This window comes from Dendrobates tinctorius, unplaced genomic scaffold, assembly GCF_039654945.1.
Source record: "Dendrobates tinctorius isolate UK_male_01 unplaced genomic scaffold, ASM3965494v1 ptg000096l, whole genome shotgun sequence".
In the NCBI taxonomy this organism is placed as follows: domain Eukaryota; kingdom Metazoa; phylum Chordata; class Amphibia; order Anura; family Dendrobatidae; genus Dendrobates; species Dendrobates tinctorius.
This window is the reverse complement of record NW_027361764.1, coordinates 1,597,738-1,615,759: the sequence shown is the minus strand read 5'-3', so window position 1 is coordinate 1,615,759 and position 18,022 is coordinate 1,597,738. Positions and strand designations below refer to the sequence as shown.

At 46.2% G+C, this 18,022-nt stretch overlaps 1 protein-coding gene and 1 long non-coding RNA gene across 6 annotated transcripts in view; one reads left to right on the top strand and one right to left on the bottom strand.

Moving 5' to 3' along the window:
• Positions 1 to 18,022, top strand: part of M1AP (meiosis 1 associated protein) — a 209,922-nt gene that overhangs the window by 158,632 nt on the left and 33,268 nt on the right. For all 5 annotated transcript variants that reach the window (XM_073586833.1, XM_073586836.1, XM_073586832.1 and 2 more), the window contains exon 7: positions 1,930 to 2,071. In XM_073586833.1, coding sequence (XP_073442934.1) covers positions 1,930 to 2,071 — 142 coding nt within the window. The remainder of the gene's footprint in view (positions 1 to 1,929; positions 2,072 to 18,022) is intronic.
• On the bottom strand, positions 12,715 to 16,892 carry LOC141098879 (uncharacterized). The gene is made up of 2 exons (XR_012234379.1): positions 16,189 to 16,892; positions 12,715 to 13,903 (listed from the first exon to the last, which is right to left on the bottom strand). It is a non-coding gene; the product is annotated as an uncharacterized lncRNA (long non-coding RNA).

Sequence of the window (18,022 nt, the reverse complement as noted above, 5' to 3'; positions counted from 1 at the left end):
GGACTTTTATTTTCCATTTTGGTGCTGTGATTACTGTTGTACCCAGAAGTGGCTGGATACATGCATGGGTACATGGATGACCCGAGCACACAGCTCCATTACATGGATGACCCGCGCACACAGCTCCATTACATGGATGACCCGAGCACACAGCTCCATTACATGGATGACCCGAGCACAAAGCTCCATTACATGGATGACCCGAGCACAAAGCTCCATTACATGGATGACCCGAGCACACGGCTCCATACATGGATGACCCGAGCACATGGCTCCATTACGTGTATGACCCGAGCACACGGCTCCATTACATGGATGATCCCGAGCACACGGCTCCATTACACGTATGACCCGAGGACACGGCTCCATTACGTGTATGACCAGAGCACATGGCTTCATTACATGGATGATCCCGAGCACACGGCTCCATTACACAGATGACCCAAGCACACGGCTCCATTACATAGATGACCCGAGCACACGGCTCCATTACGTGTATGACCCGAGCACATGGCTCCATTACATGGATGACCCGAGCACATGGCTCCATTACATGGATGACCCGAGCACAAAGCTCCATTACATGGATGACCCGAGCACAAAGCTCCATTACATGGATGACCCGAGCACACGGCTCCATACATGGATGACCCGAGCACATGGCTCCATTACGTGTATGACCCGAGCACACGGCTCCATTACATGGATGATCCCGAGCACACGGCTCCATTACACGTATGACCCGAGGACACGGCTCCATTACGTGTATGACCAGAGCACATGGCTTCATTACATGGATGATCCCGAGCACACGGCTCCATTACACAGATGACCCAAGCACACGGCTCCATTACACAGATGACCCAAGCACACGGCTCCATTACATAGATTACCCGAGCACACGGCTCCATTACGTGTATGACCCGAGCACATGGCTCCATTACATGGATGATCCTGAGCACGCGGCTCCATTACACAGATGACCTGAGCACATGGCTCCATTACATGGATGTAATGAGAACACTGCTCCATTACATTCATGACCCATGCACACGGCTCCATTACACAGATGACCTGAGCACATGGCTCCGTTACATGGATGATCCCGAGCACACGGCTCCATTACACAGATGACCTGAGCACATGGCTCCATTACATGAATGATCCCGAGCACACGGCTCCATTACATGGATGTCCTGAGAACACTGCTCCATTACATTCATGACCTGTGCACACGGCTCCATTACATGGATGTAATGAGAACACTGCTCCATTACATTCATGACCCATGCACACGGCTCCATTACATGGATGATCCCGAGCACATGGCTCCATTACATGGATGACCCGAGCACACGGCTCCATTACATGGATGACCCGAGCACACGGCTCCATTACATGGATGACCCGAGCACACGGCTCCATTACATGGATGACCCGAGCACACGGCTCCATTACATAGATGACCCGAGCACACGGCTCCATTACATGTATGACCCGAGGACATGGCTCCATTACATGGATGATCCCGAGCACACGGCTCCATTACACAGATGACCTGAGCACATGGCTCCATTACATGGATGATCCCGAGCACACGGCTCCATTACACAGATGACCTGAGCACATGGCTCCATTACATGGATGATCCCGAGCACACGGCTCCATTACATGGATATCCTGAGAACACTGCTCCATTACATTCATGACCTGTGCACACGGCTCCATTACATGGATGACCCGAGCACATGGCTCCATTACATGATGACCCGAGCACATGGCTCCATTACATGGATGACCCGAGAGCACATGGCTCCATTACGTGGATGACCCGAGCACACGGCTCCATTACATGGATGAGCCCAGCATATAATTACACTGTAATATTACAGTAATTTCTGCTTCAGGTGATTTGTGTTTCTTTCTCAGGGCCGTCTCCTCCTCTGGTGTCTGTGGCTCCTTGATTTATGGATTGCCTGCAATTCTTACTCCCACTGCATGCTGGGAACTAGACTGGGACCAGCTGGAAGCCAACCAAGACACCTTCCATGCCCTGTGCCACTGCCTGCAGGTAGGTGTCCGTTTGGACTCATCAGCTTCTTATCAGTAGAGAATATCCATCTCATCCTCAGGAACTGTCCGACCGGGACGGCCCTAATGGTGGCTTGGCTGTGTGCTGATGAAGCATGAATTAGTGAATTTACTGCAGTTGTTTTACAGAAGACCTCAGTCTGGAAAAGAACTGTGATTTATTTATTATTATAACTAAATATTTGCTAGCTCCAGGGGGGATATGGAGATATGAGGGTAAGGCCACTAATTACATAAGGTTGTTCTTGCTTACCGATTTGTGACAAATGTGATTGATACTGTCATGCTACTGCAGTGCAGTACAGCGCAACCACTGCCAGGGGGTGCTGGTGAGGGAAGAGAGGTTGCACACACAGCATAGTCACACTGAGCAGCAGCACAAGTGGCACCAGGTGGCGAAAAAGTGGTCAGACAAGCCGAGTCAGCAACAGTCAGGAGCCGAAATACCAGAGGTCACAGCAGTACACATGGTCAGAAACAAGCCAGGGGGTCAGCAATGGCCGGAAGCGGATAAGACAAAGACAGAAGCAGATCTGAATGCAAGTCAAAGCCAGGGAGTTAACAAACTTACAGGGAAAGACTGAGTCATGACAGACAGAGGGAATAAATAGACACGAGGCAAGTCAGGGATCACAGCAGGACAAATCAGGAAATACCAGAGTCAGATACACATGCCAAAGGCAGAACTGTAGCTGACACCACCTGCCGGATGCAGCGGCGCTAAATGGCAAACCTAAGACCTGACTGAGGCTGAGAAAAGTTAACTCGTGAAATGATCAGACCGGGAACGTGGAAAGACAGGACTCAAAACCCTTTCTGGATCATGACAGATACAATACTGAGTGCCACCAATTGGTGGTTGTTATGAATGAGTCACCGTAGGAGGCAAAAGCAGAAATACAAGCTAAGTCCAGAAAACCAGAGAAGTTGGCAACTATCAGATTGCAGACCCCTGAACCTATCAACACAACTAGCAGTAGCCGTGGGGGGTCCTACGATGCCCTAGACCCCTCGATCACAGCCGGAGAATTACATAGGCCTAAAGAAAGAAAGGGGAAATCTAAACTGCCCCAGAGCAGACCCCAAAGCAATAGGCAGCCCCCAACATATAATGACGGTGAAGCAAGATGAAAATACTAACACAGACAGAAAGATAGATTGAGCAAAGACGGGGCCCAAAACTACCTAGATAGGAAAGGACAGGAAGGCTGCTGTCTGCAATCTGCCAAAACCCTATCAAAGACATAAGCCAACAAGCTGATATGAAAAAGGCCCTGAAGCAGCTAGGCTTCAAAAACTAAATCAGCACTCAGGTATTTTCAGAAGACAGAGCTAAATGAATTCAGCACACCCCAGCAGGGAATGGCAGAAATCCAGAAAAACAAAGCAAAACAAAGACAAAGCACCAAAGCAAAAGGCCGAGCAGCAAACTTAGCTTTAGAGGAGCAGGAATTCAGACTGGTCTCCAAGGATCCCACAGAGAAATCACCCGCAGGGCAGAAGGGCGTCGGCAGCCTTATATCCAGTCAGTAACTCCACTCAGCCAGTCATCGTCAGCCTCAGGTGTTTGATAATCAGGCTCACTACCTTTCTTTACCAGAAGAGGGAGTTCCTCAGGCCTCAGTAATGAAGGGGAAAATGAACTCACAACAGGTGGTGTCCTTATATTGCACTTTTTTATTGATGTTTCTTAAATGTGCTTTTGTGTCTAATAAAGTTTTTGTGCTATTTTTAAACACTCCTATCATTCTCCCTTTTTTTAATATGTTATCCTTCGAGTTGTGTCATAGTGGCTAAGTCAGTTGTACTTGGCCAACTATCCAATATGAGTCTGGGTTTTTCTATATTGACTCTTTGTTTCATTGAAGCCATTATGAGTTCACTGTGAGCTCTTATATAGACAGGTGTGCGCCTTTACAAATCAAGTCCTATCAGTGTAATTACACACAGCTGGACTCCAATGAAGGAGCAGAACCATCTCAAGGAGGATCACAAGGAGATGGACAGCATAGGACTTAAGGGCCCGTCACACTAAGCGATATCGCTCGCAGTATAACCACTGAGATACAGAGCGGACGGCACCGCTTTTCCCTTACATGCACAGGTGGTGTTCGGCCGGCAGTAGATCCATACAGGCCTTTCCTGGGTGCTTGACCTCGTAGCAATCAATCTTAAGCTCCAAACAGAAGAAAATGGTCGCACTCCATGGGATAAATTATGTTCGTTTTATTGACACATCAAATTACATGTCAAGTTGGAGTTGTGGTGACAAAAGTGCAGAGCGGCTGACAACGGCCGTTTCGCGCTATTGAAGCGTTTCTACGGGTCAGAGTGTAGGGGAAGTGGTGGATTCATATGCACCTCGCATCTCCATCTCTCCTCCTACCTCAGCTGTTGTCTAAAGTGACAAGTGAATGAAAACCATGTGAAACGCATGACACATACACACCATACATTTTCAACTTACCATCTGCCGGCGGGCAAAAGTTTCATTGCTAGATGAGATAAAACTAACATTACTTTGGTCATACCATGTGAAAGACCTAATACAATTAGACCAACCCTCTATGGAAAGATCTTTATCTGGAAAAGTACGGCACAAATATATTATACATACACATAAATAAATTCCTGCTATACATATGCTACAAGTGCTGTCATTTCTCTAATACACGCACAGTAACGATTATTATGACATCCTCAATTGATGAGAAAGCTCAAAATGAAACTTTTTTTAATATAAATTTAACAGAATATATATTCTTAATTATTCTTTTTTCACACCCTAGTACAGACTTCCCTGGACGGAATGTAACCTCATTTATTATGTAATTTTGCATGACTAAAACCTTTTTTATGGCAAAAAACTTGTTCACAATATTTCCATAGATATAAAGACCATTCTGTGGTTTATTCGTCCTCTATAGCGGTCACGAATCTTAATGTCCATATCATGGGGACCAATTATTAACATTTAACTAAATTTTTCGCCTAATATATAATTATGGAAATCATTACAGAAAACTCGCCACATCGACCCTGTCGTTAAAACCTATCGGACCTGTCGCCTGTGTGTCTAAAATCCATTTGGATTCTCGTCTGAGCAAAATTTCATTAAGGTTCCCCCCTTGTGGTGGCGAAGATAGTTTTTCAATTCCCGTGAAGGAAAGAACACGAGGATCCGTTCCGTGTGCACTCCTAACATGACTGATCTAACGTGGAACCCCTTTACCTGTTTTTATTGATTTAAAGTGTTCTCGAAATCGGACATATTGGGGACGTATTGTTTTACCGATATAGAAAAAACGACATGGGCAAAAAATCACGTAAACCACATGATCCGCTTTACATGTGATGAAATCTGTGACTGTGTCTCTAAATGCCCCCATGTGTAATGTGCGATCGGGGTGATGACGCCTACAATCCGCACAATGCCCACACTTGGAATTTCCTTTTGGGGTTCCTCTTTCTAACCAAGAATCCCGTTTAGTCATCACTCGATTCTGGACCAGAATATCCCTGATTCTTGTGCTACGTCTGCTCAAAATAAGAGGTCCTCTCGATACGATATCAGTAATGTCTTTGTCCTGTTCTAAAATAGTTTTTTCTAATTATTGATCTTATTTGGTGATCCATAGGACCGTATCAAAAACAAAAAGTGAGTCTTTTTTCTGTCTTACTCTCTTTGTCGTCGCTCCTTTGTTGTCCTCTATCTGGGATTTCACTTTCTGAAGTGTAGCGTCAGGCAGAGTACGCGGGTATCCCCATTGTCTTAATCTATGATATAATTCCCGTGATTGTCTTTCTACCCCTTCTGGGGTGTTGTTCAGACGATGAACTCTTAAAAATTGGCTGTACGGCAACGCATTAACTGTGTGAGGAGGATGGAAACTATCGTATCTTAAAATGGAATTGTTCGCTAACGGTTTCCTATAAGCTGATGTGCAAATGATGTCATCCTTAATCTCTAATAAAACGTCCAGAAATTCTAACTTCGCTCCCCCAAATGTGTGTGTGAAAATCATGTTCATTTGGTTCACTTTATTTAAATAATTGACAAAATCCTCAAAAGTCTCCCGAGAGCCCTCCCAAATTATGAACACGTCGTCCACGTATCTGAGGTACAGTCTTATGTGTCTGAAAAATTCAGTAGCATTATATATGTATTTCTCCTCAAAGGCCCCCAAAAACAGATTCGCGAAAGTACATGATACTGGCGTGTACCCATCGCGGTACCTACATTTTGACGATACCATATCCGATCAAATGTGAAAGCATTGTGCGTTAATATGAAACTCATAGATTCACATACAAAATCCACAAAATTCTTTTCTTTTCCTGTAACATCAAGTATCTCCCTAATTGTATCTATACCCAATGTCCCGGGAATTCTCGTGTAGAGACTCTCTACGTCTATGGAACCTAAATGAAACCCCGGTTGCCACACAAACTCGTGTATTGCTTGTAAAAAAGCATTTGTGTCTTTTATGTATGACGGGATCTGAGTTAACAACGGTCGCAGTAGCCAGTCCACATACTGGGACAATGGCTCTGTTACTGACCCTATACCAGACACAATTGGGCGTCCTGGAGGACAGGTGGAAGATTTGTGGACTTTAGGTACGTGATACCAATGTGGACGCATAGGAAATTCAGGTAACAACTTTTCTGCTTTCTTTTTGGAAATAATGTGATTACTAACATATTTCCGAAGTAGGGACCTCAATTCTTTGATGTATCTAGATATGGGATCTACTGACAGTTGTGTATATGTCACGGTGTCTGACAATTGTCGATGAGCTTCAGTAAATACATTTCCTTAGGTAATAAGACTGTATTCCCTCCTTTGTTGGAGGGTCTCACTACAGTGTCTGTCCATTCCCTGATTTCTCTCATAGCTTGTTCTTCTGAAACTGACACATTAGACGGAGCCACTGGATACATAACTGATTCCATGTCTTTGATAACTTGCATCTCAAACACATCTATGAGATTACCCGGAGAAACAGAGGGCATGTACTGGGATGTTACTCCCCCCGTGAAGGGTGAATTTGTAAATTGTGTATCATAACTAGTCTTTATTTCTGGTTCTGTAATACTCAACAGCAAAGCAGCATCATTCTGCACTTCCGCTAATGTACTCGTTCCAACCATGAACCCAAGGGAACCCACCTTGCATTGGACTTCCCCTGTGGTGTCATTTGAGGGTTTTGTCAAAAAATGTTTATACAAATGGATCTTTCTAGTAGACTTAAATAAGTCAATTTTAAACTCTGTCAGGTGAAACATATCTGGCATACAAAAACTAGGACCCTTATCTAATAATGTATGATGTGCCTCCTTAAGGACATGACTAGTTAAATTTGTGTCCATTAGTGCCTCGGTCTCCACGAAACCTGCCTTCTCTTGCGATATCGACTGAAAAGTCTTCCTCCTTCCTCTTCTGACTCTCCGCCTAAAGGGATACTGGACCTAGATGTCATTACCTCGACATGATTGTTGATCAGGTGAAGCGTTTAACAAATTGGCTCCCTCCCCCACACTTGAGTCCGTGGTCAAATAGTCTCTTTTTACTGGGACCTGTTTGTGCTTCTGAAAGTGACGCTTATATTTCCCTTTGCCCGACTGTCCAAAATTAGAGTTAAGATTGGGACGTTGTTTATTCCAATTAAATATTTGGCCATTCTCAAAGTCCTTTTTGTCACGCAAAAATTTATCGCGTTTTCTGGTTTTAATTTCTGCCTGTATAGGTAAGCCCTGTTTCACACATCCGTTTTGTGTCCGCGAAACAGATACATTTCCGTTTTTTCCGCAAACGGATCGTTTTTTTTAAAACGGATCCGTTTTTTGACGGATCCGCGGTAACCGCTAATGGAAGTCTATGGGACAAAAAAACGGCGGATCCGTTTTTTGACGGTAACTGACGGATTTTGCCGGATTTGAAAAAATGGAAGTGTGATCCAGGCCTAATAATTTGCTGTCCATCTTTTTATTAAACAACAGCCATTGATTTTCTGTTAACCTTGATTTTAATTCCTCTTGAGATTTGGATAATTCATCTTTAACTGTATCATAATTCTGTAAATTAGTGACCAGCACTAGTTGTAACAGATCTTGGGAGCATTTAAGAAGAATCTTTTCCCACTCCATACGAAAAGAAGCATGATCACTGAAATTGGAGATGTCTTTCCACACCCTTAATCCTCGGGGTACAAGTCCACAATCACTGTAGGAATTCAATGAATTGTTAGTCCAAAATAATTTTATCTCTCTCTCAGCCAAATTAATTAATTTAAATTCCAAAGCTTTTGTGCTTAAAGTGTGCACCTCGTCACAGGTTTCGCACTCTTTGAAATAATTATCCACATCCTCCCGACATGCCTGTAGGCTTTTTCCAAGTGTGCATGCTTCTGCCTCCATGTTCACAGACATTGTAAAAATTAAAAGCCGTTATATAATATTTATATGTGACCACCAGTCCGGTAACTAGGCGTGCTCAGTCCAAGAAACAAAGTCCATTTCAAATATAACCACTGAGATACAGAGCAGACGGCACCGCTTTTCCCTTACATGCACAGGTGGTGTTCGGCCGGCAGTAGATCCATACAGGGCTTTTCCCGGGTGCTTGACCTCGTAGCAATCAATCTTAAGCTCCAAACAGAAGAAAATGGTCGCACTCCATGGGATAAATTATGTTCGTTTTATTGACACATCAAATTACATGTCAAGTCGGGGTTGTGGTGACAAAAGTGCAGAGCGGCTGACAACGGCTGTTTCGCGCTATTGAAGCTCTTCTACGGGTCAGAGTGTAGGAGGAAGTGGCGGATTCATATGCACGTCGCATCTCCATCTCTCCTCCTACCTCAGCTGTTGTCTAAAGTGACAAGTGAATTAAAACCATGTGAAACGCATGACACATACACACCATACATTTTCAACTGACCATCTGCCGGCGGACAAAAATTTCATTGCTAGATGAGATAAAACTAACATTACTTTGGTCATACCATGTGAAAGACCTAATACAATTAGACCAACCCTCCATGGGAAGATCTTTATCTGGAAAAGTACGGGACAAATATATTATACGAGGGGCGATCCAAAAGTAATGATAATCGGTTATTTCTATTGCACACAGAAATTAAAATAAAATGTTTTCTTCTCTCTTAAGTACCCGCTAGTCCAGGAAAAAAAAATCACTTAAATAGGCCACGATTCCCGGGAGCTACATTCATTTGAATATGAACTGCCAAGGAGTGAACATCAAAATGGAAAAAAACTAGCTCAGAGCTGTCATCAAATACCTCTGCTTGAAAAAAATGTCTACCAAAGACATACACAGCGACTTGGTGGAAACATTGGGGGACTCTTCTCCATATTCCACAGTTGCACGCTGGGCCAAGGAATTTAAGCTGGGAAGAACATCGACGGAAGATGAACATCGCGAAGGATGCCCATCCACGTCCATGAAGAAAACGTGAAAAAAGTTGAAGAAGTGTTGGCAGATCGAAGAGTGACTATCAGGCATGTAGCTGAGGTCACAGGGATCTCATATGGCAGTATTCAAAGAATCCTTGCAAAAGAATTGCATATGAGAAAGGTCTCCGCGCTTTGGGTACCAAAAATGTTAACCGATGAGCAAAAGAAGAAACGAGTTGACATTTCAATAGCAAATCTCGAAAAGTTCCAAGCAGACAAGGAGAATTTTTTGTCACGTTTTTGACCATGGATGAGACCTGGATCCACCACTTTGATCCCGAAACTAAACAACAATCGATGACATGGAAACGAGCCGACGAAATTCAAAGTGTGAAGCTCAGCAGGGAAGGTTATGGCGTCCGTTTTTTGGGACGCTGAAGGAATTATTATGGTGGACTATTTGGAGAAGGGAGCCACTATTACGGGCTCCTACTACGCAGAACAAATAAGAAGATTGCGGGAGGCTATCAAGGAGAAAAGGCGCGGCATTCTGCGGGCTGGAGTGCTGTTTCACCAAGATAACGCACCGGCTCACAAAGCTGCAGTTGCCATGGCTACCATTCGAGAAGCGGGCTTTGAACTGGTGGAACACCCCCCCTATTCGCCAGATCTAGCCCCCAGTGACTTCTTTCTCTTTCCTCGGCTCAAGGAACACCTCCGGGGAAAGAAGTTTGACGACAATAGCGACGTGATAACTGCTGTTGGGGAGTTTTTTGAGGGTCAAGATCAAGAATTTTTTTCAAAGGGAATTCTAAGTTTAGAAAAGAGATGGACTAAATGTATAGACTTGTTAGGAGACTATGTAGAAAAATAAAAAATTTTTTGACTATATTCATTGTGTTTATTATTGATTATCATTACTTTTGGATCGCCCCTCGTACATACATATAAATAAATTCCTGCTATACATATGCTACAACAAGTGCTGTCATTTCTTTAATACACGCACAGTAACGATTATTATGACATCCTCAATTGATGAAAAAGCTCAAAATGAATCTTTTTTAATATCGCTAGCAATATCGCTATAACGTCATCGATTTTGTGACACAGCAGCGATATCGCTATGTGTGATACCTCCGACCGGCTCCCCCGCTGGTTATCGCTGATCGCGCGAGAACGTCCAGGGCCATTTCTCGGCGGCGGCTTCCTGCTGTGGCGATGCGGGCGGATGGATGTCTTCATCGCCGCGTCTGACAGGTAAGTAACGACCACTGCTGCGTCGCTACATCGCCAGTGAGATCTGCCTGTTTGGCAGCTCACTAGCGACCACTTAGCGATCCACCAGCGATCCTGACCGGGTCATATCGTTGTTGGGATCGCTGGTGCTTCGCTAAGTGTGACGGTACCCTTACATATGAGTGTCTGAGTGTACTTATGTATGACCATGTGAGATTTCAGTTTTTCTTTTTTAATTTGCCAAAATTTCTACATTTCTGTTTTTTTTTCTCGTCAAGATGGGGTGCAGAGTGTACATTAATGAGAAAAAAATGAACTTTTTTTAATTTACAAAATGGCTGCAATGAAACTGAAAATTTTTTAAAGGTTTCTGAATACTTTTCATGCCCACTGTAATCACCGGATGCCCAGCTAGAGAATGTAGTAGGGAGAGTCGTCATTCATCAGGGAAGACTCCTAGAAAAGGGGCAGAGCTGCATTAACGGTGTGCACACTCCCTGTTGAAGCGGTGATCCACGGTAATACGTCTCTACGGGGGACATTAGTGATGGATGATATGATGCACTTTATTTTGTAGGGTCTCCTAGGAATCATTTTTGAATGCTTGAGTTAGATATTATCTTTTGGCCTTACTGGCACCAGTCTCTGAGGGTATATCGTTTTTATGGCATTATTGATGTTCTTTTCTTATTGAGTTCCTAATATGTATTATACTGCTCTGAATGTGCTGTACAAGACGTCAGTCCACAGCCTGTATCCTAGAAGTGTGTATCATACAATTGTGAAGATTCAGAATTAAACCAGAAGGGAACTGAAGGTAACTGGATACAGTCACTATAAACAATGTTTCTGTTTGTTTTCACTGTCACCTCTGTAATCCTTCACTTTCTGCTAATCCCTACACCTAGTAAGGAACTATTCATCTCTTCCTCAATCCTCCCTATCCTTCTCACCTCCTCCTCAGTACTGTTCCTCAACATACAATCCTCTGTCTCCAAACACAGACAGCCCCCTCATGCCCTCTCCTGCTCACCCCTGCTATCACTGTCTCTGCTCCTCCTCGCTGCCAGTGATATTGCTCCAAATCCTGGTCCCCCTCACCACATCCCCACAGTCATTTCTACCTCACATCCACGCGTGCTCTATCACAAATTTCCGTAACCTCTCTAACCTTATAACCATTCGCCCAGCCCCCCGCTTCCCCAGTCCCACTAACAGGAGCTCTATGGAACGCTCACTCTCTCTGCAACAAACTTTCCTACATCCATGATATTTTCATTACTAATAAACTTTCCTTCCTCGCCACCACCGAAAGCTGGCTCACTCCCTCTGACACAGCCTCTCCTGCTACACTCTCGTATGGTGGATTCCACCTTTCCCACACACCCCGCCCCAGCAGCAGGCATGGCGGAGTAGTTGGTTTTCTCCGATCAGATAACTGCTTCTTCACTCCAATCCCACTGCCACCCTCCGTTACCCTCTCTTCATTTGTGGTGCGCGCTGTGAGCATCTACTCCCACTCCAACCTCCAACTAGCTGTCATTTACCGCCCCCCCCAGGGCAAGCCACCACCTTCTTTGACCACTTCACCACCTGGCTACTTCATTTTCTTTTTTTAATTCATTTTCTTTCTGCAGACATCCCCACTATCATCACAGGTGACTTCTACATCCGCATTGACACTTCCCTCTCAGCTGCCACTAAACTTCTATCTCTCACTTCCTCCTTCGGTCTCAATCAGTGGTCTTCTGCAGCCACTCACAAAGATGGCCACACACTGGACCTCATCTTCACCAGCCTCTAACTCACCTCTTCCTCTTTCTGACCACAGCCTACTTACATTCTCTTCCCTCTCCTCTCCAGGTCCACAATCCTCACCCCACAAACTTGCACACCATCACAGAAATCTTAAACACCCCTGTGACGGGAGTATTCTCCAGAGCAAGGAGGGACAACAGGCCTGGGAATAATCCAACAGATTTATTGACCAAAAAACAGGAACAACACGAAGGTAATTTGCAGAGTCCCAAAATAAGTCCACAGGAAACTGATTCGGGGGCACCTCCCGACAATCCTTGTGCCAGATCACAAAACCATAGTCCTTTAAGAGTCCCAGAAATCCACCACGATCACACAGAGGCCGAAGCTTCCTCAGACAGCCTCGTCCTTCTGTTTTAGCATCCAACTCACATCTGATCTTAAAGCAAGAATGTATTGTCAGGGCTCCTGGGATCAGTCCATCTGAAGGGGGGTAGGGGTCACACCTACTATTCAATGGTTTGGTCCATCAGAAGATTCTAGAAATGTAAGGGCTCCACTTAGTCTACAGGATGTGTATTGTAGGTTATCTTCTGCTTAGGAAAACAATAGCCAAAGTTCCACTAGCTGTTGACACAAGCCTAAATTAGATTATGGTCCAGGTACATCACAAGACATTGCAAAGTATTGGGGGAAGGAGACATGGTTAATTTACAGCAAATGAACCAGAGGAAAGTTAAATGACATATTATACAAAATACAGGACAGGGCAAGACTACAAATCATGACAATCCCTTCCCCTCCCAATTTGTGTACGTACTAGGGACCTCTACAGGTCACTGGTTAAGTACACACAGGCATGGCTGACAGGACTCAGGGCTCCTCTTGCCTGGACAGTCCATCTGCATTTTGGTGTTGGCTGCCTCTTCTATACTGTATGGTAAAGTTATAGGGCTGCAGTGCCAGGCTCCATCGTAGTAAGCGTCCATTGTCCCCAGAGACTCTGTTCAGCCAGGTGAGGGGATTGTGATCAGTAATGACAGTGAATTCTCGTCCATACAGATACGGCCTTAGTTTCCTAAGGGCCCACACTACAGCCAGACATTCTTTTTCAACAGTTGCATAGGCCACTTCTCGGTCCAGCAGTTTCCGGCTGAGGTAGGCAATGGGGTGCTCGTCCCCAGCTGCATTCACCTGGCTGAGGACAGCTCCCAGTCCATAAGCAGAGGCGTCCGTCTGCACAATGAATCTCCTCTTGTAGTCTGGAGCAGCCAGAACAGGGTCACAGACCAGAGCGTCCTTCAGCTGGTTAAAAGCCTCATCACAGGCTGGAGTCCAGATCACCAGCCGGGGCATCGTTTTCTTGGTCAGGTCGGTAAGAGGCTTGGCCACAGTGCTGAAATGAGAAACAAATTTTCGGTAATAACTGGCAGTGCCCAAAAAAGCCATAACTTGTTTCTTAGTTTGGGGTACAGGCCAGTCTCTAATAGCCTGGATTTTGGCAGGTTCGGGACGGAGCTTCCCTCCTCCTACTCTATGCCCTAGGTACTGGACTTCACCCATCCCCAATTGGCATTTATCTGGTCGAATGGTTAGGCCTGCTGCAAGAAGCAGGTCAAGAATAACGGCTACTTGGTTCAGATGTTCCTCCCACGTCTGGCTGAAGATGGCGATATCATCCAAGTAGGCACAAGCAAAGTCACCACATCCCCGGAGGATCTGGTCCACCATTCTCTGGAAGGTGGCCGGGGCATTCTTCATTCCAAAGGGCATATTTAGGAATTCATACAGACCAAAGGGGGTTATAAAAGCAGTCTGTTCTCTCCCCTCCGTCAGAGGGATTTGCCAGTATCCCTTACTGAGATCAAAGATAGTGACATATCGGGATCCAGCCAGTCGGTCTAGAAGTTCGTCAATACGAGGCATTGGGTAAGGATCACTGACGGTATGGTCGTTTAGTCGTCGATAGTCCACACAAAATCGAGTACTCCCATCCTTCTTGGGTACTAACACCACAGGAGAGGCCCAAGGGCTATGGGAGGCCTGGATTACCCCAAGCTGTAGCATCTCCTCCAGTTCGTGCTGCATGGTGTTTCGAACTGATTCAGGTACCCGGTAAGGAGCCTGTTGTATGGGACGGATGCCCTGAGTGTCCACATGATGTTGGGTGACGGTGGTTTGACCTGGTTGGGATGAGAAAGCAGCACGTCTCTGTTGAAGCACTCCCAGCATCTGGTTTTTCTGTAAGGAATCCAGGTGATCTCCCAGAGGAACCTGTTCCACAGTGGATGGGGCTCTCGCTGCTTCCACGAGATCAGGTAGGGAGTCCTCATCCTCTTGACCGTCCTCTGAAGCTAGCCGACAGCTTGCTATCATTGGAAGGGTCCGGTCATGGTACTCCTTAATCATATTCACAGGGACAGTCTTTTGTCTTAGCCCCTGATCATCTAAAGCAAGAAGGTAATTGGTGTCATTCAGTTTTCTGAGAACCCGGAAGGGACCCTCCCATGTTGTCTGCAGTTTATTCTGCCGATGGGGAACAATCATTAAGACCTGTTGTCCTTCTACAAACTCCCGGTAGCGTGCTTTATGGTCATACCATGTCTTCTGTCTGGTTTGAGCCATCCGCACATGACTCTGGGCAAAACTAGCAAGTTGGGCCAGGGTTTCTCGCAGCTTTAGGACATAAGGGACAACAGGGGCCCCTGTATCTTCAACTTGCCCCTCCCAGTATTCCTTGAGCAGGGTTAAGGGTCCTCGGACCTTTCTTCCATAGAGTAGTTCAAAGGGGGAGAACCCAGTGGACTCCTGGGGAACTTCCCGATAGGCAAACAAGAGATGGGGTAGGTACTTCTCCCAGTTTGAATCTCTGTCAGTGAAGGCCCTCAGCATATTCTTCAGAGTGCCATTAAATCGTTCACAAAGTCCATTTATTTGGGGATGATACGGGGTCGTGCGGATCGCTCGTACTCCACAGGTGCGCCACAGACACTGGACCAGCTCTGACATGAACTGGGAGCCTTGGTCCGACAAGATCTCACTGGGAAATCCTACTCTGGTGAAAATGGTAACCAGGGCCTCGGCCACCTTGGCTGCAGAAATACTTGACAAGGCCACCGCTTCTGGATATCGGGTGGCATAGTCCACAACAGTGAGAATGTACTGCTTTCCAGATTTACTTGGTTTAGCCAGAGGTCCAATGATATCAACAGCTACTCTTTGAAAGGGTTCTTCTATTATAGGGAGCGGTTGCAGGGGTGCCTTTGGGTGATCTCCGGGTCGCCCTCTACGCTGACATATGTCGCAAGTTCGGCAGAAATTCGCCACTGCTTGGGAAATCCCAGGCCAATAGAAAGATTGAGTCAATCTCCTCTCGGTGCGGGTTTTGCCTTGATGGCCAGCAGTAGGAATATCATGAGCAAGGTGTAATAGGGGAATTCTGTATTTCTGAGGAACAATCAGCTGTTTGCTATAAGTCCAGGGCTTATCTAGGGAGTCGGCATTGGTAACCCGATACAGAAGTCCATTTTCTCTGATAATTCTTTCTCCATTCTCCCCTAGCTGCCCTATTTCAGCTCGAGCTCTTAAACTAGCTAGGGTGGGGTCAGTCTCCACTTCTTGTCTAAACTGAACTTTATCCCAGGTAACATTCATATTATCCCCACAAGAAGAATCACTCACCGGCTGTGACGGCGGTTCTGGTGGCCTCATTTCCATGGAAGGGTTGTACACGTCCACATTTGCTGCTCTCTTGGCTTGACTTCGGGTTACCGCACCGACAAAGTGGCAATGAAGATTCCCCACATCATTTCCTAGAAGAACGTCTGCAGGGAGGCTGCTCATCACACCGACCATGCATTGTTTGGCCCCAAAGCCATAATCCAGGGTCACACTCGCTCTTGGAATATATCTCTGGGTACCTCCAGCCAATTCAATGGCAATTCCTGGTCCCTTTTGAATTGCTTCTGGTTGAATTACTCGGGGATCGGCTATGGTGAGAAAAGCCCCAGTGTCACGGAAGCCAACAACTTTTTGACCATCCAGCACGACCTCCTGTAGATGTTTGTGCTGAAGATCAGAAGAACAGGTGGCTGGGGCTCGCACCCCATAGACTCCTGGTAGGGAAGCCAGGATATCAGAGTCACTTGGCAAGTCATCAGGCACTGAATCCATCTCTTCTCCAGGTGAGGGGGTCTGTAGATAATGAACAGGCAAAGGCGGTCTGTAGGTGTTCTGCCTCCGTACACCTGGACATTGGAATTGCATATGCCCGGGCTGCCCACATCCATAGCATCTGCGTTCTGGGATTCTTCCTCCACGTCGTAGTCCCAAAGGTGGAGCAGGAGTAATGCGAGGCACAGTCACACGAAGGTCACCATGAGTTGATGGTCTAGTGGATGGTGAATATTGGAGGCAGAAGGACCAGGGGCCGCCAGCGTTGGGGGGCTGGTAGTGTTTTTCTCCCTGAGTAGTAATTTTTTCCACTGAGACTTGATGGTGAGAGCCTCATCAGCTAGAGCTGCAGCTTCCTCCACTGTTGCTGGTCTCCTTTCTCGCACCCATTCCCAGATCTCAGCGGGGCACTTAAAATAAAACTGCTCTTTTAGGATGACCTGCAGGAACGTTTCCCAGGTTATGGCCTCCTCTGCCTCCAGCCAGCGATGACATTATGTTTGAGTTTGTGAGCATACATCTTGAAGGACACTTCCTCATCACAGGCTAAAGTACGGAACTGAGTCCTGTAAGTGTCTGGGGTCACAGCATAATGTTCTAGAATAGTCTGTTTAATCTCCGCATACTCACAGTTCAACCGAGGGTCCATAGCTCTATAGGCTGCGGCAGCTCCACCCTCTAAGAGCCCCACAAGATGTCGGACGCGCTCCCTTTCCGGGACTTCCATTAATCGACACTGATGCTCAAAGTCCAGGAAGAAGCCCTCAATGTCACCGGAAGCCTCATTAAACGGCTTGAAGTCTTTGCGGGACACTCTGGGGAGTTCCCTCATGGGGGATGCTGTGGGTACAGTCTGTCTGGAGCTTCTCGCTGCCTCCAAAGTGATCTCCCTCTCCAGCATTGCCCTCTCCTCCATCCTGCGCTGCCTCTCCTTGGCTGTGCGCATGACCTCCCTCTTATCTTCTATGGTAGCCTCTTCTCCCAGCAAGGCCATCTCCTCCTCGTACCACACAACCCACTGACTTTTTTGGGTATTTACCTCCGACTGCCGCCTTTCCTCTCTTTGCTGTGAGGATCCTTCCTCAGCATCATCTTGCAGGTGAACTGCTTCCAAAGCCTCAATCAGCTGCTCCTTGGAGAGTCCCTTGTAGCTGACTCCCAGTTCACAGGCCTTTGTTTGTAGGTTCACCGCAGTCCAGTTCTTGTACTCTGCGGTGCTGGTTCCAGATGTTGATGGGCCGTTGTCCTCCATTCCTTCTGCTCTGATCCCAGCGCTGCCAACCAGTTTGTGACGGGAGTATTCTCCAGAGCAAGGAGGGACAACAGGCCTGGGAATAATCCA